The 23,348-nt window shown below is 45.8% G+C and overlaps 1 protein-coding gene across 2 annotated transcripts; it reads right to left on the reverse strand.

Moving 5' to 3' along the window:
* Nucleotides 1–8,394: 8,394 nt before the first annotated feature.
* On the reverse strand, nt 8,395–21,954 carry POLR2G (RNA polymerase II subunit G). 2 transcript variants are annotated; one of them, XM_060254021.1, is made up of 8 exons: nt 21,828–21,954; nt 17,015–17,124; nt 14,116–14,275; nt 13,405–13,455; nt 12,419–12,484; nt 9,997–10,068; nt 9,109–9,142; nt 8,395–8,601 (listed from the first exon to the last, which is right to left on the reverse strand). In XM_060254021.1, exons 1-8 carry the CDS (start codon nt 21,891–21,893, stop codon nt 8,588–8,590), a joined length of 573 nt encoding a protein of 190 aa, XP_060110004.1. In that variant the 5' UTR covers nt 21,894–21,954; the 3' UTR covers nt 8,395–8,587. The 2 variants fall into 2 exon arrangements, with proteins under 2 accessions (XP_060110004.1, XP_060110012.1); XM_060254029.1 differs by having other exon boundaries at nt 21,803–21,844.
* Between the last annotated feature and the right edge of the window lie 1,394 nt (nt 21,955–23,348).

Raw genomic sequence — 23,348 nt, forward strand, 5'->3', positions numbered from 1 at the left:
AGAGAGCACTTGTCGTGTATATATGTTAATACACCTTTTGGCACTAGTTGCACGCGTCTGCCTGATTTTCTTTCCTGAAGCCCTGTGTCGGGCAAGTCATCTCCCTCACTCTGCTACTCCCGCTCCGACAGGGTTATGGGCCCAGCACGCTTCCGCTGCGCGGAGGAGAGAGTTGCGAGTCGAGCTGACTGTGAGTTCGGAAAGAGCCGGAGGCGAGGAACGCCGGCGAAGGACACAGAAGCACCACCGTTCTCTGTTTGAGAGCCAGAGGGACGTCGGCAGCCAGCTGTGAGGAGGAGTCGGCACGATGGCTCAGCAACAGCTTGGAGTAGCCGTTGAGAAGCTCACCTCAGCCAACTACGCGGTGTGGAGCCTGAGAATGCAACACTACCTCAAGCGTGAAGGGCAATGGCTGTTCGTGAGTAACCCCCCTGCTGACTTATCTCCTGCCGAGACTGTGTTATCGGATAAGGCACTGGCCAACATAGTGCTATCTATAGGAGATGACCAGCTGGTTTATGTGCGAGGGAAGGACACTCCCAAGGCTGCCTGGGACGCGTTGAGTGCGGTGCATGTTAGCACCACTGCTGGTTCCCTCATGGCCTTGACAAGGAGGATGTTCCGCACCGTTATGCCGGCTGGAGGGTGTGTGAAAGATCACATCAAACGGCTAACGGACTGTTTCGTTGAGCTGGAGGCAAGAGGCAAGACTGTAGCTCCAGACGACAGAGTGTACATTTTGCTGTCGTCGTTGCCACCTGAGTACACTCCCCTGATAACTTCTCTGGAGACGGTGGACGTAGCGACCCTGACCATGGAATACGTCTGTGCCCACCTGCTTGACTTCCAAGAGAGAATTGCGGCCGTGAGCTGTCCGGGGGTGTCGGCCGGGCAGCGTGCTGTTATCGGTGTGTCCGGGAAGACAGCCAAGAATGAGCCAGCTTTTGCTGCTGGCAGGCGTCCGAAGGTGGAGGAAGTGGAGCCGACTGCGTTTGCAGTCCGTCGCTGCTATGGATGCGGGTCGTCGCAGCACCTGCTCCGAGCTTGCCCTGAGAGGGAGAAGAGGCGGGGGCGTGTGCGGCGAGAGCGGAGGACCGCCAGCCCGTGTGAGGAAGCAACCCGGCTGGTCACGTCTGCAGTAGAGAGCACAGGGTCTGCTTGGATTTTAGACTCCGGGGCAACGAGCCATCTCTGCTGCGAGAAGGAGTTGTTGAAAAACATTGACAGTCCTGAGCATAAGTATGTGAGATTGGCTGATGGGACCACTGCCAATTCTGTTTGCTCAGGCAATGTGGAATTTCCTGCACTGAAATGTATGTTGCAAAATGTGTTGTATGTACCCTCACTGCAGTCTAACCTGTTGAGTGTTAGCACACTGTTTGACCAGGGATACCAGGTGAGATTTGAGAAAACCTGCTGCAAAATCCTGGGAGGTGGGGGAAAGTTGCTTGTGACAGGAAAGAGGGAAGGTAAACTGTATGTGGTCCAGAGTGATTGTGCCCAGGTGGCTCAGGTGTCGAATGAGCCTGTGCACAATAATTGTATACATTTGCTCCATAGGAGACTTGGGCACTGCGGATTTAGGGCGTTAAAGAAAACCCTGGAGCTTGTGCCTAGTTTGAAAGTAAATCCTTGCAAATGTTACTTGGATTGCCAGGTCTGCAAGAAGACCAAAAGCAAGGCGTGTGCTGTTGCTAAAGAAAGCTCAAGGGAAAGCACACGAGCCCTGGAACTAGTCCATTTAGACGTTATTGGCCCATTGCCAAAGAGTCTGTCGGGGAGGAGATACTGCTTGGTGGCCACCGACGACCACACGAGGTACGCGTGGGTTTTCACCATGGTGCATAAGTCTGAGGTGTATAAGACATTCACCAAGTGGGTCAAAGCAGTGGAGAGACAATTAGGGGTTAATCTCCTAGCTGTACAAACCGACAGAGGGGGGGAATTCTTATCTAACCAGATGAAACGTTGGCTGGAGAACAAGGGCATTGCCCACCGTCTGACGAACCCAGCAACGCCCCAAGAACATGGGCTATCCGAGCGAACAGGCGCCGTGTTACAAACATTAATGCACAGCATGCTCGAGGATGCAAAGCTGCCAATTCGTTATTGGGCGGAAGCGATGCATTGCTCGGCATACGTACATAATAGGGTTTGGTGTAAGCCTGTAAATGATTTGCCTTATAAGCGGCTATATAACCACTGCCCAGATTTGAGCTTTCTGAGGGTATTTGGAACCCAAGCCTGGGTGAATATTCCTCTGAAACATAGAAGGAAAGGAGGTGACCGGGCAGTGAGCCTAACCTTTCTGGGCTACCAGCCAGAAACCAAATCATATCGCTTTTGTGATAAGCGGGCGAAGCTAACCTTTAGTAGGTCCGCTGGATTTAGTGAGTCCAGCTGGGCAAGATTGCACTCTACGGAAAGAGACCTGGGAATGCTGCCAAGTACTGATAAGAATGTTGGAGCGCAGCCCAGAAGCCCAGCCCAGGAGGTGGCACCCAGTGGGGCTGGAGAAGGTGAGCCGAATCCTGGCACAGGGCCACGGGTGTCGGCTAGAGCCACAAAAGGCATCCCTCCTGCTAGATACGGGTTCCCAAGTGCAAACCAAGTCAGCACCCCTGAACCTGAAACATACGAGGAGGTGCTGAAGCTAGATAGTAAAGAAAGGCTAGCATGGTTTGCCGCAATGCAGAAGGAATATGATTCCTTGCTGAAAAACAGAGTGTTTACTGAGGTGCTAAGGCCGGGCAACCGGAACATTATCTCCTGTAGGTGGACCTACCGGTTAAAGAAAGACGCAAATGGAGCCGTGCAACGAAAGGCCAGGTTAGTGGCCAGAGGGTTCAGCCAAAGGAAGGGATTGGATTATCAGCAAGTGTTTGCCCCCACTTTAAAAGCTGAAACCCTCAGGGCAGCATTGTGTAAGGCTGGAAGTACGGGGCAACAAGCCCATCACTTTGACTTCGAGACAGCCTATTTGAACTCCCCCTTAGACCAGGAGCTGTTTATGGAACAAATCCCCGGTTTTGATGGTGGGAGTGGTGTGTTAAAACTGAACAAAGCCTTGTATGGTTTGAAACAAGCCGGACACGCATGGTACAAGTGTTTGAAGTCAGCATTAATGAAAGTAGGATTCAACCAGCATCTGGCAGACCCTTGCATGTTTAGCAGGGTGGTGGGAGAGTCCAGAATGATAGTCCTCATCTTTGTGGACGATCTGATTGTCTTAGTGGACTCCAACCAACAATTAGCATGGTTTCAAGAAACAGCCAGTAAGCTGTTCACTATCAAGCACCTGGGGCCAGTGAGCTACTACCTAGGGGTGGAAATAGCGAGGAGGGCCGATGGTTGTTTTGAACTGTCCCAGAGCAACAAAGTGAGAGCGCTGCTAGCTCAGTATGGTATGAACGAAGCTAGCAGTGTGCAAACACCCATGACCACAGGTTATAGCAAGGAACCTGAAGGTGAGATATTCAAGAATGTACCATTATACCAGTCCCTGATCGGGTCCTTATTGCACCTAGCGTGCTGGACCAGGCCAGATATCAGCTATGCGGTACATATATTGTGCCAGAAAAATGCTGAACCCCACCACAAAGATTGGGTGGCGGCTAAAAGAGTACTACGTTACCTCAGCGGCACAATAGAACGTAAGCTATCCCTCAGAGTAGGAGAAAAACCTGAACTACGCGCCTATGCTGACGCAAGCTGGGGGGACCGGCCCAAGGCAAAATCAACCACAGGAATTGGAATATTTCTGGGAGATGCCCTAGTAGTATGGAAAGCCACCAAGCAGACCCTGGTGGCATGTAGCACGTGTGAGGCAGAGTACGGTGCCATAAACGAATGTGTACTTAACCTAGAGTGGGCAGTACAACTGATGAGGGACTTTAGCATACCTGTAAATTTGCCAGTTTCAGTATATACTGACAACTCAGCAGCCAAAGAACTGACGGAGAACCAAGCTGCTCGAGGGAAAAGCAAGCATATACTTATCAGGTACCAAAATGTGAAGGAAGCAGCGGCTAAAAACCTCATAAAAATAATAAAGTGTACATCGGATGAGAATGCCGCTGATATATTCACGAAATGTTTAACTGCAAGTGAACATGAAAACTGTGTAAAGTGTTTGGGTATACTGGGTTTAAATAGATTAGGAGGTGTGTTGGAGCAAGAATCTACATAAACCCAGTCTGACAGCCACAGTATGACAGCTGGTGATCTAGCTGCCAGGCTAGGTCACAGTGACCTGATCAGCAGACCGGCTTGAGCCGGCAGAAGCCAAGTGATGCAATCTGCTGAGTCAGCATGGCCAGGATTGGCTGCTTGGACTATATATGATCTGTGTGTGCATCACACAGGTCTCTCCCTGTGAGATGGTGGTTAGGCGAAGCACTTTGTCCGTGGAGGTGATATTGTATAGACTGCACAAGAGAGCACTTGTCGTGTATATATGTTAATACACCTTTTGGCACTAGTTGCACGCGTCTGCCTGATTTTCTTTCCTGAAGCCCTGTGTCGGGCAAGTCATCTCCCTCACTCTGCTACTCCCGCTCCGACAAGTTCCTCATCAAAGGCTCCTTAGTAAGCTCGAGAGTCACGGAGTAAAAGGACAGATCCTCTTGTGGATCAAAAACTGGCTAATTAATAGGAAGCAGAGAGTGAGTATAAATGGGCAGTCTTCGCAGTGGAGGACGGTAAGCAGTGGCATGCTGCAGGGCTCAGTACTAGGTCCCATGCCCTTTAACTTGTTCATAAATGATTTGGAGTTGGGAGTAAGCAGTGAAGTGGCCAAGTTTGCAGATGACACTAAATTGTTCAGGGTGGTGAGAACCAGAGAGGATTGTGAGGCACTCCAAAGGGATCTGTTGAGGCTGGGTGAGTGGGCGTCAACGTGGCAGATGAGGTTCAATGTGGCCAAGTGCAAAGTAATGCACATTGGGGCCAAAAATCTCAGCTACAAATACAAGTTGATGGGGTGTGAACTGGCAGAGACTGACCAAGAGAGAGATCTTGGGGTCGTGGTAGATAACTCACTGAAAATGCCAAGACAGTGTGCGATTGCAGTAAAAAAGGCCAACACCATACTGGGAATTATTAGGAAGGGAACTGAAAACAAATCAGCCAGTATCATAATACCCCTGTATAAATCGATGGTGCGGTCTGATTTGGAATACTGTGTAAAATTCTGGTCACTGCACCTCAAAAAGGATATTATAGCATTGGAAAAAGTGCAGAAAAGGGCAACTAGAATGATTAAAGGGTTGGAACACTTTCCCTATGAAGAAAGGTTAAAACGCTTGGGGCTCTTTAGCTTGGAGAAACGTCGACTGTGGGATGACATGATAGAGGTTTACAAGATTATGCATGGGATGGAGAAAGTAGAGAAAGAAGTACTTTTCTCACAATACAAAAACTTCAATTCAATGAAATTGCTTAGCAGTCGGGTTAAAATGGATAAAAGGAAGTACTTCTTCACCCAAAGGGTGATTAACATGTGGAATTCACTGCCACAGGAGGTGGTGGCGGCTACAAGCATAGTCAGCTTCAAGAGGGGGTTGTAGCAGCTACAAGCATAGTCAGCTTCAAGAGGGGGCTATTAGCCACAATGTGTATATGTGTGTGTGTGTGTGTATATATATATATATATATATAAATAATTTTTTTGGCCACTGTGTGACACAGAGTGTTGGACTGGATGGGCCATTGGCCTGATCCAACATGGCTTCTCTTATGTTCCCCGGGAGAAAATGGTCGATTTGGAAGGCAGACTCTACAGAATTCTACTCTGCTGAGGTCACTCTCCAAGCCCCTCCCTCCTCAGTGTCCATCTCCACAGCTTCAGATATTTCCCAGTCCACAATTGGTAATTGTACCCACAGCTCTAGTTTGCAGAAGTGGAATATAAATTCCAGCCAAAGCTGGCATAGGCAGAAATAAGCTCCCTGCATTCAGTGAGACTTACACTCAAATAAGCAAAAATAAAGGAGAATTCCAATGGCACATGGAAGAAAACACAAGTTTATTCCAGCATACACTTTCATTAGTCAGCGTTCACTTCATCAGATGCATGGGAGTGGAAATACAGTGGAGTTGATCTATTATTTTATTTATAATTTGTTATTTAACGCATCACTGCCCCAGACATAATGTTCCCTCCACCTTGTGGCTAATGGCCACTGATGGATCTCTTCTCCATATTTATAGTCTGCCTTTCTCACTAAGACTCTAGGTGGATTACACAGTGTAAATCAATGCAGTCCACAATAAGCAATGGAACAGGGTTAGGACTGCAGAAATCTACAACAAAGCACAAGTATTAGCAGGACACACACAGTGCAGATGTAAGTAGGAGCATACCTTACAGCAAACAGACAATACATATCGCAAACTAGTCCAGTTCATGGCCCCTATCCCTTTACCACAGCATCTTTTGGGTCCCTTTTGCTAGAGTACAACCCCATTTCCTAAGTTAAAAAAAAAGCAAAATAAAAGGCCCTCCTGAATAATTCAGCTTTGCAAGTTTGTGCAAAGTCTGGCGGGCGGGAGCCTTCCTGACCTCTTCCGGCAGGCCATGCCACAAGGTGGGGGACAACAACAGAGGTGGCACAGGTACAGGCAGCTGTGGACTTTGCCCATTTGCAGGACAGCACCTGAAGAAGGCTCTGCTCAGTTGAGTGAAGCTGCTATGGCAGAGCACAGAGGAGAGGAGGTCCACCACACATGAGGGTCCAAGGCCGTGAAGGGCTTTGTATGCAACTGCAGCTTCAAGGTACTGTCTAACTGCTGGGCACCCAATGGAGTGACTGGGGAACTGGAGTAATATGCATGCACATATACATCCCCTCCACCCCTCAAGAAAAGCGGGGTGAATTCTTCTGCATAATTTATCTGTGCATCCCATAAAACGAGGTCTGAGTCATGATAATCTATACTGGAATAAACATTACTCATATTTAAAGTGCCACAGGACTCCTGTTTTATATTACGGCTCTAGACTACCACATCTATCCATATGAACCTGAAATAAGCATAGAATCGCAGTCTTGTTGCCCACTCCTCTGCGTGCACTTTGAAGACTTAACAAAATTTGCAGCAGGTGTATATGAGCAGTGACTAACAAAAGCTCAGACCCTGCCACAAATAGTCTTTAAGGTACAACTGGTCTCCTGTTCTTTTCTTTTGTATCGTTCGTTCTTCTAAGTGATTAATGATTTTGTGACAATATTTCCCACATGAAACAGACCTAGAATTGTTCCTGGATCTGTTTTTATCAAATCAGCACTACATTTTCTACTTTCTAATCCTTTAGTACAAGGGTCCCCAACACTGGGCCCACCAAGTGCTTTTAGAAAGTGGGTGGGGCCAGGTGAGGCTTTAGCGTAGCACAGCTTCTGACTGAACACTGGAAATTTGATTAGCTATGCAAATTTTTAAATATGTTGCTTTGACAGCAGCTGCCAGCACAGCACAAGGATTTTCACTGTGCGACTTAAGGTAAGCTGCAACAGCCATTTTGTGGCTGACTCTGCCTGCTGCGGTAACCATTTTGTGACTATGCCCACCACACTGCATCAAAACCCCATATTGCCTGTGGCCTTGAAAAGGTTGAGGACTCCTGCTTCAGTAGCTAGGCTAATTTTCATGACAAGTAGGCCTCATTTTGGGCAGGAACTCACAGGAGCAGAGCTCCAGAACTTCTAAATTTATTGTGCTTTCTTTCGTTCTTTCTTACCCTTCCCCCCCACCCCAATACTTGCTTCTGGGCTCCATTGTTCAAACCCCCTGTGAGAATTTTGCTGAACTTTTAAGAATTCACAAACTTTCTAATATTTCCTCCCACAAAAAATGGGAAAATAACCAAAATGTATAAAGCAGACAGATTGAAGTCTTCATCATGCCACTGTGCCCACATAGGAGAAAGTAATTTGAAGAGTATGATGGGAGTAAGGTTTTATTATAACCATTATAATTCAAGACGCATTTTAAGGCAGTTGCTGAGCTGATATAATTTAATACACCTTCCAGTGGTGTTCAGGATGTGTGGCACATGCAAGTAAGTTATGCAAAATGAGTTGCGCTAATGAGCTCCAGCACCTCTTTTTCTACAAAATGACCCCAGGTACATATTATTGATAAGCAGAGCAACAGTTTCTCACACAAGTTCTTTAACAACCCTCACTAACTCTCACCTATCTCACTTATGTTTCCCAAAAGAATGAGGGAACAGAAACATGGCTGCCATTCAGGGATTTCCCTCAATATGCAGACACAAACGTTAGAAAGGAAACAAGAATTACAAAATCACAGTTTGAGAATGGGCTTCTTAAGCCAACAATGATGAAGCCCTAAGCAAGAAAGAGGAGAAAGACAAAGAGCAAAAGAGGTACAAAGGTTTGAAACAGGAACATTTTAATGAAGAAACAGAGTTGTGTGCAGCCAGCCTTCATCTCCTGGCTGCCAGAGAAGAGACCACATTCTGTAAATACAGGGGCAGAAGAGTTGCAGCCCAGATTCTTCTGTAGGGAGCCAAGGACTGTGTTGGACCATGGAAACCGAGAAGGATAAATAGGAACTGGGAGCTTTACCTGACCAGACCTAGAGAGAAAGCAAAGATTAACTGTAGGAACCTGCTGGCCAAAAAGCGCACTGGAGACCAAAAGCATCTTGGTTACTCAGCACCTGAAATATATTTTCAAGCCATTTGGCTAAACAAGTCATGAATAAAATAACTGCTTTGCTGGATTAGATCATCCAGTGTAGCATTCCACTCCTGACAGCAGTTAGCTCCAGAAGCACGTATGTAGAACAAAATGGTCAGCATCTCACTTTTCCCCAGCAAATGATATTTCAGAATTAGACTATCTCTGGATGGCCACATGAACCTCCTCATCACCACAGTGTAATTACAGAATCGCTACATTATCCCGTTTCCCTGCACCCTTTTGAATTCCTCAGTTCCCATCCACCCCAAGTCAAATATTAAACTCATTCTCTTCCTCACCCACCCCACTAATATACTGAATTCTTGTCCAAAAGGGATCACGAGCATTAGATACACAGTGTCTGCTACAGCATGGGTCCTTCCCAACCCACAATGCTTACCAAGGTAGTCATCCATGAGTGATCCAATCGCAAACTGCAACAGAAAGCATAGTGAAATCAATTAACTTCTGGCAAAACTTCCTATAGGATGCAAATGCTTTATGATCATATCAACTCAAATCCAGCGCTTTGCTTTTTTTTTTTAGCAGGAATGCAGTTCCAGGTGGCTTGGTATTGGGTGTGGCCTAATATGCAAATGAGTTCCTGCTGGGATTTTTCTACAAAAAAAAGCCCTACTCAAACCAGGCATCTATGTAGATCAGTGTGGGCTACTTGAAGCTTAGACAAGGGACTTCACCGGCCAGTTTTGCTGATCTTTTTATTTATTTATTTGACTTACAAGCTTCCCTCCCCCCCCCGAAGGGTTCAGGGCAGTGCACAGCATTTCAATAGATATAACAGCCAGCTAAATTAAATTAATCTAAATTTAAAAACAGTAAAAACACTAACTGCCTATGTCTGTAAGACTGTTTACCGTGCTGCTCCTGTTTTGTAATGTCTGTTTTTATAGCGTTGTTTTAATTCTGTTGTTCTCTTGTGAGCCGCCCTGAGCCCACTTGCGCGATAGGGCAGGGTATAAATCTAAAAATCAAATTTTTAATTTTACCACTACACTTGATTCCCTCGTCTGATGAAGTGTGCTTAGAGAGCAGACGAAAACTTAGGTTCTGAATAAAACTTGGTTGGTCTTAAAGGCACCACTTGACTCCTGCTTTGTTCAACTGCTTCAGACCAACATGGCTGCCCACTTGGATCTATCTTGTGACAAGTAGGTTTATCACCTGCACTGCCCTCTGCTGGCAAGTGGTCATGCCTGCACACACAAGTCAGTTGGAGCCTAGCAAAAAGCCACCTCCATCTCTTCTCTTCCCTCCCACACAGACTCACAATATCATTCTTGTCCACTCGGGTTCCAACGATCTTCAGCCTAATCTCATCATCTTGCTGGATGACAATGTCCTGGAGGGGTGAAGGACACAGCAGTGCTATTTGTTAAAATATTGCTATTCAACATGCAGGATGCTGCCTAATACTGAACCAGAACATTATTTATTATTTATTTTATTTTTCGTATTTATATCCCGCCCTCCCCGCCGAAGCAGGCTCAGGGCGACTAACAACACTGAATATCAACAATAAAACCATAAAGCAGTAAAAAACAGTTACAATAATATCAGTTAAAATTAAACAATTACAATTTAAAATACTAAACAATTATAAAACAACAGTTTTGGTGCTAAGTTCCATACCATGATGTTGAGCAGCTCTGTACTTTAGCTGAAGGCCATTCGAAATAATGTTGTTTTGCAGGCCTTGCGGAATTGGGCAAGGTCCCGCAAGGCTCTAGCATCATCTGGGAGTTGGTTCCATCCATCAAGAAGAAGACGACCACAGATTTATACCCCGCCCTTCCCTCTGAATCAGAGGCTCAGAGCTGCTTACAATCTCCTTTATCTCCTTCTTCCACAACAGACACCCCGTGAGGTGGGTAGGGCTGAGAGTGCTCTCACAGCAGATGCCCTTTCAAGGACAACTCCTATGAGAACCATGGCTGACCCAAGGCCATTCCAGCAGCTGCAAGTGGAGAAGTGAGGAATCAAACCTGGTTCTCCCAGATAAGAGTCTGCACACTTAACCACTACACCAAATTGGCTCTCTCTCTCAAGGTCATTATTGTCTACTCGGACCAGCTCCAGGGTCTCAGGCAGAGGTCTTTCACATCCACTAGTAACCTGGTCCTTTTGACTGGGAATGACAGGGATTGAACCTGGGACTTTCTGCATGCAAAACAGATCCTTCAAGAAGGATGTGGAAAGAATGGAGGGGGTGCAGAGGAAAGCAATAAAGATGATCAGAGGCCTGGAGACCAAGCCCCATGAAGAAATGCTGAGGGACTTGGAAATGTTAGTCTGGAGTAGAGGAGATTGAGGGGGTCATGATGGCTCTCTTGAAGTATCTGAAGGGCTGTCACTTAAAGGAGGGCAGGGAGATTTTACTGTTGGCAGTAGAGGAGAGGACTTGCAATAATACGTTTAAATTAAGGGTGGGAAGGTACCGGCTGAATAGTAAGAAGAACTTTTTAAAAGTAAGAATCAGCAGTGAATATAGCAGGCTGTAACTGCAAATAAATTTCAAATAAGTTTAAGAATCTTGCTGGGGTTCCAGAGAATCACCCAGAAGAAGGGAGCTGATAAAGCGTCAAAGACACAAAATCTTCCAGAATTGACTGACATGTTCTCCCTAGACTTTGCTCCAATCAAGTGAACAGCATCATCAGTTTGGAGCAACAAACTGCATCCCTGCATACACACTCTGTCCAGGAGGCTGCAGCAGCTACTTCTAGTCTGGATTTATTTACATGACTGTAGATTTGCCAGTCCTTTTGTTTATCAGACTGAGCTACTGCTGCTTGTAACTGAGACCTACTGCATACAGACTGTTTACAGAAGAGTTCAGAAGGGAATGATAAGTCTAGTTCATGCATATTATTGTGACAGTGGAGTGTCATATAAGAGGAGCAGCTCGTTTCACAGGGGAACCTGGTGATTTTGTGTAAAAAATATAGAGTGCATTAGCATCTATAACACTGTAAACCTAAAATGACTTTTGAATCTTGTTATTTAGATTGCTAAGAGAATTTATGAACAATATTATAACATTAAAATATAGTTAATATTGGTTTAGAGACGTCAATATGGTTAGATTCTCCGTTGTGGTTAGATTCTCCAGAGTTAGATTCTCTAACTGTGGCTAGATTCTTCAGGGTCTCAGGCAGAGGTCTCTCCAGTCAGCTACTGCCTGGTCTTGTTCAGAAAGAGATGCTGGGGATCGGACCTGGGACCTTCTGCATGCCAACCAGATGCTATGGACCCTCCTTACTTTTTTTTTAAAAAGGCAGAGTCTGCCTTATATTAAATCAAAGAACTGGCAGAGTAAGTGGGTTTAAATAACCTTACTGAAAGGTGCAGACAAATCATGTTTCATGGGGAAGGTTGTCCTATAATTACAGTGCTACCACCAAAACAGCCCTGCCGTGCCACCCACCAAGACTTCAAAGCAGGGCTCTCCCACTGATGTCAGAACGTAGTGGGATCAGCTTGCTGGGCCATACAAGGGAAGAAATAATAACCCTCAACACACGAGCAGGGATTTGTTCACAGAAATGCTGTCTTTGAATCAATGAAATCCTGATGCTCTTTAGTTCCTGGGTCTTTGGCTCATGGGTGGGGTGGAGGGGAGAGAGAAGGGTAGTATTTTCCTTGGAGTGTGGACAAACTGCTCCAGATTCTTGCCATCTACCTGGACTCACCTCATCAACTGTCTTGTAGCACGGAGGATTGGAATTGGGGTCAAATTCCATTTCGGAAGGAATGGACTGCAAAAAGAATTGGGGGTGTTAGCAGTTGTAGGGGAAAGAGGCCATGACTGAAAACCAAAAGATGTTACCTGTGACACAAGTTACAGCAGCAGAGCCTTAATGAACAGTGTTCTTCATACACACAGATGGGACATTGGGGAACTAACATTTCTAACTGTGCCAGGTCAGAAAAATGGCATAGGGGGAGAGGCAGGACTTGCCCCCCCATAACCTCAGTGACCCCAAACAGAATCAGACCCTCACAGCACTGTTAAAAAGAGCTCCCCCAGTGGGAACTCACTGTACAAAATGATGGCACATCCTCAAGACAAAGTTAGGGACACTGACTCGTCTAGTTTGACGTTTAAAAGGTAAAGGTAGCCCCCTGTACAAGCACCAATTCATTACCGACCCATGGAGTGACACATCATGATGTTTTCTTGGCAGACTTTTTGTTATGGAGTGGTTTGCCATTGCCTTCCCTGGTCATCTACACTTTCCCCCAGCTTTACCGATCTCGGAAGGATGGAAGGCTGAGTCAGCCTGGAGCCGGTTACCTGAACCCAGCTTCTGCCAGGATCAAACTCAGGTCGTGAGCAGAGCTTGGACTGCAGTATGCAGCTTACCATTCTGCGACATGGGGCTCCTAGTTTGAAGCTTAGCCATAAGTTAACAGACTTTGCATGTACAAGGAGGGTCTGAAAACCCTATGTTCAGAAGCAGCGGGGAAGAGCAATTCCTGTAATACCGGTGGGCTCTTAGAGGCACCTGACTGTCCCCTGTTGGAAACAGGATGAAAGAAGCCCCTGATCCAGCAGAGCTTTTCTTACATTGCACATCTCCAGGGTTTCAAAGAGTCCTCTCCCATATTTACTTGTTCCATCCCGTGCATTTTGAATGCACAAAACACACCCCTGAAAGTCCCCAGTACTACTTACATGCCGTGAAATGAAGCAGGACATGGGTCCAATTTCAGTGAAAAGCCCAACCTGTGGGGAAAAGAAGAACATCACTAGCAAGAGACCTCGCTGTTGAAAGCGCACATTTAGAAAATAAAATGTCCACAAAGCAAGAGAAAACCAAGGGTCTATGACCAGGAGAGAGCCCTGGATTGGAGGCAAAGAGGCTGGGGCTTCATGGTGGAGCAGGGGGTTTCCACGCAGGAGGTCCCAGAATCTTTTCAAGGGATGGAGCAGAGAACCAATCAAGCACCATTAGCCAAGAATGCGAAGTGGAACCTCCATGTGCAAAGGGAGTCTCACACCTGCATCCAGGGCAAGGGCCAATCTGTGTACCCAAGTTTTCTTAAATACCTTACAGTGCTCTAGCCAAACCCATACAGGTGCCATTTAAAGTACTTCATTTAAAGACTGAAAGCCTTTTAGTTGTTGTGTCATTAAAGCCCCAGAGTAGGACTGGGAAGACCTGGGTTCAAATCCCAAATCTGCCATGATGTTCAATGGATGACTCCTTCTCTCTCAATCTAGCCTACCATACAGGATTGTTGTGATAATAAAGCAGAGGAGGGACAAGTCACATATACAGCCCTTGGAGGAAGAATAGGATAAAAATGGAACACTGATATACAGACAGGATCAGAACCAACAAGGCAACATGCTGCCAAATTACCCTTATTATTGACATCTTACCTTGTTCACTTGCGTGACAACTGCATCAACAACCTCCCCTTTGAAAGGCCTGAAGACGATGGCCTTATATTTGACTGGATACAACACGAAGCCCCGACCAGGCTGGATTACACCCGCACCAATGTTATCAATGGTTGTAACCGCAATGACAAAGCCATATCTGAGAGGGAAAGAAACAGAACTCCTATCTCTCCAAGTCCATCACCACACCAAAATAATTCTCCCCTCCTCATTTTTCCAGACCCAACACTGAAAATGCACCGACCCAACCCCACGCCACACAGACATTTCCTGTGGTGGCCTAAGTTGTGGAACCAGCTGTCAGATGAGATAGGCCAAAGTTGGAAGCTCACCCCCATTTAGATGACTAAAGATTTTTCTTTTGCAGGACAGCTTTTAAGTCAATGTGTCTTTACTCTACCAAATAGTTCAAGAGCCTGTGTCCACAATTTGCCTCATAAAAATTATAAAATTTGGCTGCTTAATCATCACACAGAAGCTGCAGCATCACTCAAGCTGCCAAGCTAGTGAGTGACTATGCTGCTCACCCTCTTCCAGGCCTTAATGTCTACTTGAGAAGGAACATGGTGGAAACAGATGGCCACTTGCACAGATCATCATTTTATGATATTGGAAGAACACAGATTGGCACCAGTTTCGTCCAGGCTCCTTATGACGTAAATATCAAACCAGAAGGATCTGAACAAGGTGCCCCAAGCACCTAAGCAGTTAGTTCTTCCTACGTTTTGTACACCCATCCACTCTTTCTGAGGTAAATTATCTTCTGAGGTAAATTATCCAATGAAATAAAAAAGAAACCCTTCATTACACAGAGAGTGATTAAAATGTGGAATTTGCTGCCAAAGGATTTGTTGCCAAAGAACATCCACAGGAATAAATAGCTCCAAAAAGGAATTAGATAGATTCATGGAGAATAAGTCAATCAATATCTACTAGCCATGGTGAATGAGGGGAACCTCCACATTCAGAAGCACGAAAACTCTGAATCCCAGAGCCAGGAGGCAACATCAAGGGAAGGCCTCGGCTTCTATGTCCAGTTGTTGGCCCTTCATAAGAACATAAGAGAAGCCATGTTGGATCAGGCCAACGGCCCATCCAGTCCAACACTCTATCACACAGTGGCAAAAAATTTTATATATATACACTGTGGCTAATAGCCACTGATGGACCTGTGTTCCATCTTTTTATCTAAACCCCTCTTGAAGGTGGCTATACTTGTGGCTGCCACCACCTCCTGTGGCAGTGAATTCCACATGTTAATCACCCTTTGGGTGAAGAAGTACTTCCTTTTATCCGTTTTAACCTGTCTGCTCAGCAATTTCATCGAATGTCCACGAGTTCTTGTATTGTGAGAAATGGAGAAAAGTACTTCTTTCTCTACTTTCTCCATCCCATGAATTATCTTGTAAACTTCTATCATGTCACCCTGCAGTCGACATTTCTCCAAGCTAAAGAGTCCCAAGCGTTTCAACCTTTATTCATAGGGAAAGTGCTCCAGCCCTTTAATCATTCTAGTTGCCCTTTTCTGGACTTTCTCCAATGCTATAATATCCTTTTTGAGGTGCGGCGACCAGAACTGCACACAGTACTCCAAATGAGACCGCACCATTGATTTATACAGGGGCATTATGATACTGGCTGATTTGTTTTCAATTCCCTTCCTAATAATTCCCAGCATGGCGTTGGCCTTTTTTATTGCAAACGCACACTGTCTTGACATTTTCAGTGAGTTATCTACCACGACCCCAAGATCTCTCTCTTGGTCAGTCTCTGCCAGTTCACACCCCATCAACTTGTATTTGTAGCTGGGATTCTTGGCCCCAATGTGCATTACTTTGCACTTGGCCACATTGAACCGCATCTGCCACGTCGACGCCCACTCCCCAGCCTCAACAGATCCCTTTGGAGTTCCTCACAATCCGCTCTGGTTCTCACCACCCTGAACAATTTAGTGTCATCCGCACACTTGGCCACTTCACTGCTCACTCCAACTCTAAATCATTTATGAACAAGTTAAAGAGCATGGGACCCAGTACCAAGCCCTGCGGCACCCCACTGCTTACCGTCCTCCACTGCGAAGACTGCCCATTTATACTCACTCTCTGCTTCCTATTACTCAGCCAGTTTTTGATCCACAAGAGGACCTGTCCTTTTACTCCATGACTCTCAAGCTTTCTAAGGAGCCTTTGATGAGGAACTTTATCAAAAGCTTTCTGGAAGTCAAGGTAAACAACATCTATCGGGTCTCCTTTGTCCACATGTTTGTTCTCCAGTGGAACTGGAGAGCCAGTTTGGTGTAGTGTTTAAGTGTGTGGACTCTTATCTGGGAGAACTGGGTTTGCTTCTCCACTCCTCCATTTGCAGCTGCTGGAATGGCCTTGGGTCAGCCATAGCTCTGGCAGAAGTTGTCTTTGAAAGGTCAGCTGCTGTGAGAGTCCTCTCAGCCCCACCCACCTAACAGGGTGTTTGTTGTGGGGAAGGAAGATAAATGAGTTTGTGAGCTACTCTGAGTGGAGGGCGGAATATAAATCCAATGTCATCTTCTACTGTGTGAGACAGGAGGCTGGACTAAATGGAACATTGGTCTGATCCAGCAGGACTCTTCTTATGTTCTTATTTGGAATAAGTTCTTGGGCAACCCGTTTTTATAGATTGCTATTAGATTTTTCACTTCTTGTCTCAACCATTGTGATTTTAAGTTGTGCCAAGGATCTGTATCCTCTCAAAATGGTGACACTTTCCCTTGGTATCCTTAGTGGAATAGATCAATGGGATCCAACACCTTGTGTGGAAAAGTTAATCTTAAATAAACTCAAGGCTCAAGGCTCTCTACTCTCCCCAGCCTCCAAAAAATGAATCCATCCCTTCCCTTACTTACTTTCCTGTGCAGGTTCCTTCCACCTCAGTGAACAGTTTCTGCTTAACTGTGTTGAGAAGATTGGGCCCAAAATACCGTGGATGCAACAGGATTTCATGTTCCAAGGAGATCTGGAGGCATAAATTGAGCAAGGTTAGAAGTAAGAATATTTGATTGGGGGTGAAATATTTAAAATATGTATAATTAAAATGACAGGCTGACAAATATATACATATTATATACATATATAATAAAATATTTATCAGTGGCTAATAAGTCTTGTTCTTGGCTAAGGCAGACTTGCCTTACATAAAATATAACACACACCCCTAAAGAGCCAGTTTGGTGTAGTGGTTAAGTGTACGGATTCTTATCTGGGAGAACCGGGTTTGATTCCCCCCTCCTCCACTTGCACCTGCTGGAATGGCCTTGGGTCAGCCATAGCTCACATAGGAGTTGTTCATGAAAGGGCAGCTGCTGCAAGAGCTCTCTTAGCCCCACCCACCTCACAGGGTATCTGTTGTGGGGAGGGGGGGAAGGTGAAAGAGATTGTGACCGCTCTGAGATTCTGAGATTCAGAGTATAGGGCGGGATATAAATCCAATATCTCAGGGGTGGCCAAGGGTAGCTCTCCAGATGTTTTTTGCCTACAACTCCCATCAGCCCCAGCCATTGGCCATGCTGGCTGGGGCTGATGGGAGTTGTAGGCAAAAAAACATCTGGAGAGCTAGCCTTGGTCACCCCTGCAATATCTTCTTCTTCTAAACCACCAAATCTACAAGCAGTTAACAAATCAAGGAAGCAGCACAGGAATTTTTAAAACTAACAGACATTACAAGCTTTCAAATAAAACAATTTAAAGTTGGTGCCAAAACAGATAAAGAGTAGATGATATGTGAGTATCTCATGGGAGGTGATTTGAAACCTATGTGACACCACAGAGAACGCCCCATCTACCCCCCCTCCCCCCAAAAAAAACTCCAAAGGGACAGCAGGCATACAGAATAGAATTTCCAATGACAATCTCAGTAAACAGGCAGGCAGATACAGTAAAAGTTGACCTTTCAGAGATTAATAGTATTGCAGTAAAATATTAGACCAAGACCAGGGGAAAGGTGGAGCTATCAGCTTTGGTTTTTCTCTGTCCTGCCACAGCAAGTTCACCCATGCTAGGAACCAGTGACAGCTCCTAATATGACTATACCAGAAGGGATCAATGCAATCCAAAACCTAGAACATGACACCCCACTTAGTACAATACCCTTTTTTGGTGTGGCTGCCTCTGAAGAGTGTTTGGAAGCTCCAGCTGCCCCACAAAAATCAGGAACCTATCTGCCCTCTTTTCAGACAGCTGCACAGGCTTCTGGGTGCCGATCATGGCATTGCTGATCTTTACAACACCAAGAGAGAAATTCTAAACAGAGATATACCCTTCTAAGCCCATTGATCTCAACCACATTAGAAGGCTGTAACTCTGCTTCTTGTAGGATCGGCCCCTACGAGGAATCCCTTAGCAGGGGCGTCAAACTCATTTGTTTCCAGGACTGGATTTGACATAAATGTCACTTTGTCAGGCCAGGCCATGTGTGCCATAAATTGTAATGCCAAGTACTGGAGATATTTCACTATTAACTGTGACTCACACCTCTCCTCAGCACCTAGAGCTGGTTTGGTGTAGTGGTTAAGTGTGTGGACTCTTATCCGGGAGAACCGGGTTTGATTCCCCACTCCTCCACTTGCACCTGCTGGAATGGCCTAGGGTCAGCCATAGCCCTGGCAGAGGTTGTCCTTGAAAGGGCAGCTGCTGTGAGAGCCCTCTCCAGCCCCACCCACCTCACAGGGTGTCTGTTGTGGGGGAGGAAGGGAAAGGAGATTGTGAGCCGCTCTGAGACTCTTTGGAGTGGAGGGCGGGATATAAATCCAATATCTTCTTCATCTTCTTCTTCTTCTAATTGCCCATTGCACAAGTTTTGCAGAGCACACAGAGCTATTGCCTGACAATCAAGGTGCAACAACTAGAGATTCTTGCAGCACTTTAAAGACTAATGCATTTCAGAAGCTTTTGATGAGCTGGAGCATGGAGGGCTGCATTCTGTTGCTGCAGGTGTGGCAGCCAAAGACAGGTGGCCAAGTGGCATCACCCCAGGAAACCCAACATGCCCTGCTTTAAAGAAATTGCTACAGCCAACAGGCTTGGGGTGGGGGGAGGCAGCCACACAACCCCAAACCTCCATATGTCTAAGTCTATATGGATAAACATATGGAGCAGAGGTCCATCAGTGACTATTAGCCACAGTGTATTGTTGGAACTCTCTGTCTGGGGCAGTGATGCTCTGTATTCTTGGTGCTTGGGATAGGCAACAGTGTGAGAACTTCTAGTGTCCTGGCTCCACTGATGGACTTCCTGATGGCACCTGGGTTTTTTGGCCACTGTGTGACACAGAGAGGTGGACTGGATGGGCCATTGGCCTGATCCAACATGGCTTCTCTTATGCTCTTACGCTCAAAATTCAGGAACAAGCTTGAGCCACAAGGGGAACTGTGACGCTCCCCAGAAACACCACAAGCAATCTTCAGGTGTTCCCACTATTCCAAAGATGCCAACTCCATTTTAATTGCCTTTTGCAGACTTTTATTTCTTGCCAGCTCCAGGTGTTATTCAACCATCCAAAATATTACTCCCCATGGGCAAGTGCACAAACGCATATCTCATGCCTGCCTCTTCTGTGTGCAAACCTAGCACACTTATCTGAATACCTACTTTCATCTCTGACCTTCACCTTACCCCCTGCTTCCATTCAAATTGTTACACAAGGCAGCACTGGCATGCAGGGAGCAGCTTTCCCTCTTATTTAATTCTCCTTGCGTTGTCAAGGGAGGGAGGCAAGACTGCACGTTTGGGGCAGCGGGTTAGTGGTGTTTGGTGTAGTGGTTAAGTGTGTGGACTCTTATCTGAGTCTCTCAGAGCCGCTCTGAGTCTCTGATTCAGGGAGAAGAGCGGGGTATAAATCTGCAGTCTTCTTCTAGTAGGCTCTGGCTCACCTAACTCAGTAGACCTCCCCCAATCCTCAGCATTCTGCAAGTATTACACCCCTTTCATGAGCTCGGGGCTTTTCTTTCTCTCATCTGGGCTGTTGTGCACAGTGCACCAAACCTTGTCAGTGACTCCATTCACACGCTTCCATAAGCAGGTGCATTTAGCAAGCTGGCCAGTGGCTTTCCACAGGCATATGTGCCTGCTGATGCTTTCCCTGGGCTGCCCACATATGGGAAGCCACTTGGCTGGGTTTGAGAAGGTGAGACAGAAAGATACTGCCTTCTGCACATGAACTGTCAGCCATCTTTCAGGTAGTTCAGGAAGGAACCCAACATACTCTGGCAGTGGCAAGGGCAGCTGGAGGCCCCAAGGGGACCGGCTGTGCAGAGCTTGGTGCCAAACCAGCCCTCCTTGCCTCTTATGGTTGCCAACTCCAGGTTGAGCAATCCCATAACAGCCCTGGACAGACCTCTTCCATCCCCAGGCTGTATGTTTGACATGTCTATCTTATAAGGTCTTACATCCTTTGCAGGCAGCAAAGGCTTCATGCAAAATGCTAGACAGAGAACTTAAAAGTAACCTGAGTTTGAGTTACAATGCTGATCTACTCAAGCCCTAGATTCTTTTTCTTTTTACTGGGGAAGACTGCGGCAGCAGAGGGAAATTACACCAAGGAAGTTCGTTATCTAGAGATGCAATTCTGTGCACACAATCACGGAGGAATAAGGACTGCTAGATTCACATGATACACATGATGCTGCCTTATATCAGGTCAAGCAGCTGGTCCCTCAAGGTCAGCATTGTCTAATCAGACAGGCAGCAGCATACCTGCTGAGGGCTTTCACTTCACCTGCTACCTGACCCTTCTAACTGGAGATGCCAGAGATGGAAATTATTACTTCCTACATGCCAAGCTCTCCCACAGAACCAGGGCTCACGTGCACAGGACCAAGCTGTAGTAGTCTAAGGACTACTGGATACCAGGCTAACTAGGAAGATAAGCAGAGTCCTGTGGAATCAGATTAAAGACCCAACCAATGGAACACTCTGTTCCCAACAGCAGCCGACCAGATAGCTCTGGGTACACACACAAGGAGGGCATGAAAGTCACTGCCTTCCCTTCTTGCTTGTCTCTAGTATCACACACACACAAGTTCACAAAGCAGGAGTCAAGTAGCACCTTTAAGACCAACAAAGTCTTAATAGCAATATTGGTTTCCCATGCAAATGCTATCCAGATCAAATGGTCTTTCAATTTGTTTATTACACGATTTTGCCACTGGATCAGTTTACATTCTTAACCCCTGCCCACCAGCTCTATGTTAAGTTCTGCTCACTGTACCCCATTCCCTCGTCTGAAGTATGCATGCATACAACAGCTTACACTCTGAATAAAACTTCGTTGGTCTTACAGGTGCTATTTGACTCCTACTTTATTCTACTGCTTCAGACCAACACGGCTGCCCACCTGGATCTATCTACACTAGTACACATATACACTGCCTCTGGAAATGGAGGTTCCCCCCTTCTAGAAACAGCTGTTGATTGCCCTCTCTCCCACGAAGCCATCTAAGCTAGTAACATCTTGTACCAAGTTTCATAAACCAGAAACACACCACGTGAAGTACTGCTTTTCGTTTGCCCCGCACGTATTGTACCCCCCCCCCCCGAGGTTAATGCCAAAGCAATCGTTCTCCGTAATTTTATCAATCTTTATCATGTTCCCGTTTGAAGAATAATTGCAATAAGAAAGAGCGGGTGGAAAAAAATACGCGCGCCCCCTCCCCCATTACTCACGTGGTAAAACATCCTCCCGGTTCTTTCGCCTCTTTTCTTTCTAGACCGGAAGGAATACTCAGACATTGTAGTTACAGCCTGTTGCAAAACATCTTTCCACCGATTGGCTTCTAAGCAGCCAATAAGATCCCGGCGCCTCTGGAAATACACGTCGGCCGATTGGAGTTGCCTGTCTGCGCACGCGCTTTCGACGGCCAGGGACGCGGGTTGCAGTGTCTGCGAAGGGTAGTTGGGAGAGTCTTCTAGAAATAAATATTCCCTAATTAATTCAGTAGTGTTCGATTAATTAATTAAGTAGTGTCCGTTACGGGACTGCCAACGAACCAAAAAGAAACAAATGTGGTCAGAGGTGGGGTTGGGTTTTTTTGTGTGGAGTGTGTGTGTTGCTTTCAGGTTCATTGGGAGAAAAGCAATAGGCCAAAATGTGTATCCAGCGCACTCCCTATTTTCTGGTTCTTCTATTTGGGTAGATCACTGTAGAAGTTACATCTACGGATGGGACAGATTATATTTCTTTTCTAGTAAATTTCGGGTTTTTTAGTAATTGCACTATTTTCGTTTTTCAAAGTAGTGAAGGGCTGAGCTGTTGGAAGCAGGGAGTACAGTGTAAGACTCCCAAGCAAAGTCCTGAACAGTGTAAAGTAGTGGAGTGATGGTTCCTCATCCTCTTGGGGAGGAGTGACAAGTGGAGTGCCTCAAGGATCTGTTCTGGGACCTGTTTTGTTTAATATCTTTATAAATGATTTGGGGGAAGAAATAGAGCGAATGCTTATTAAATTTGCAGATGATACTAAATTGGCAAAACTGGCAAATACAATTAAAAACAGAGACAGGATACAGGATGATCTTGGCAGGTTGGAAAAATGGTCTAAAGCAAATAAAATGAATTATAACAGTTCTGCATTTAGGCAGGAAAAATCATATGCATAATTACAAGATAGGGGAGTCTTGTCTTGGCAGTAGTATGTGTGAAAGGATCTAGGGCAGGTATGTCCAACAGGTAGATCATGGAGGGGTCAGAGGTAGATCACCAGCCCCACTTGGTCTCATGGTTTGCCGGACAGGTGTTTGGGGTTTTTTTTTAATGATTGTTTGGTGTGGTGGTATTTGATTATTGGTGCCAGTATGATGAATTCTTATTTTTACTTTTAGAACTGCATGTGTGGTTTTGGCATCATCCAGAGGTCTTCAGTTCCTGTTGATCTTTTAATACTTTGGGACAGTAACAGTGTTCAGCCAGTGTTAACTTAGCACCCTAGCCACCCCAGTATAACGAAGATGAGTGTTCCAAAGAAGAGTAAAACCTACCACTTTCATGATGAATGGGAAATGGACTATTTCTTCATCATGGTGAAAGACGAATGTTGTTATCTACTTTGTAACGCCTCTGTATCCTTGCCCAAAAAGGGTAATCTGGAGAGTCATTATAAGGCTCTGCATAGCAATAAGTTTGATGCTGATTTTCCGTCCAAAAGTGAAATTCATAAATTGAAGCTCAAAGAAATCTAAATTGGCTGCACA

Source organism: Heteronotia binoei, chromosome 1 (genome assembly GCF_032191835.1).
Source record: "Heteronotia binoei isolate CCM8104 ecotype False Entrance Well chromosome 1, APGP_CSIRO_Hbin_v1, whole genome shotgun sequence".
Lineage (NCBI taxonomy): Eukaryota > Metazoa > Chordata > Lepidosauria > Squamata > Gekkonidae > Heteronotia > Heteronotia binoei.

Bases quoted from the DNA above. Each gene is read 5' to 3' on its own strand.
- POLR2G (XM_060254021.1), bottom strand. From the start codon at position 21,893: ATGTCTGAGTATTCCTTCCGGTCTAGAAAGAAAAGAGGCGAAAGAACC. The intron at 12,485-13,404 runs GTAAGTAGTACT...TTCTTTTTGCAG, and splicing joins CCTGCTTCATTTCACGGCAT to TCCATTCCTTCCGAAATGGA. The intron at 9,143-9,996 runs GTGAGTCTGTGT...TTTCTGTTGCAG, and splicing joins GAGTGGACAAGAATGATATT to TTTGCGATTGGATCACTCAT.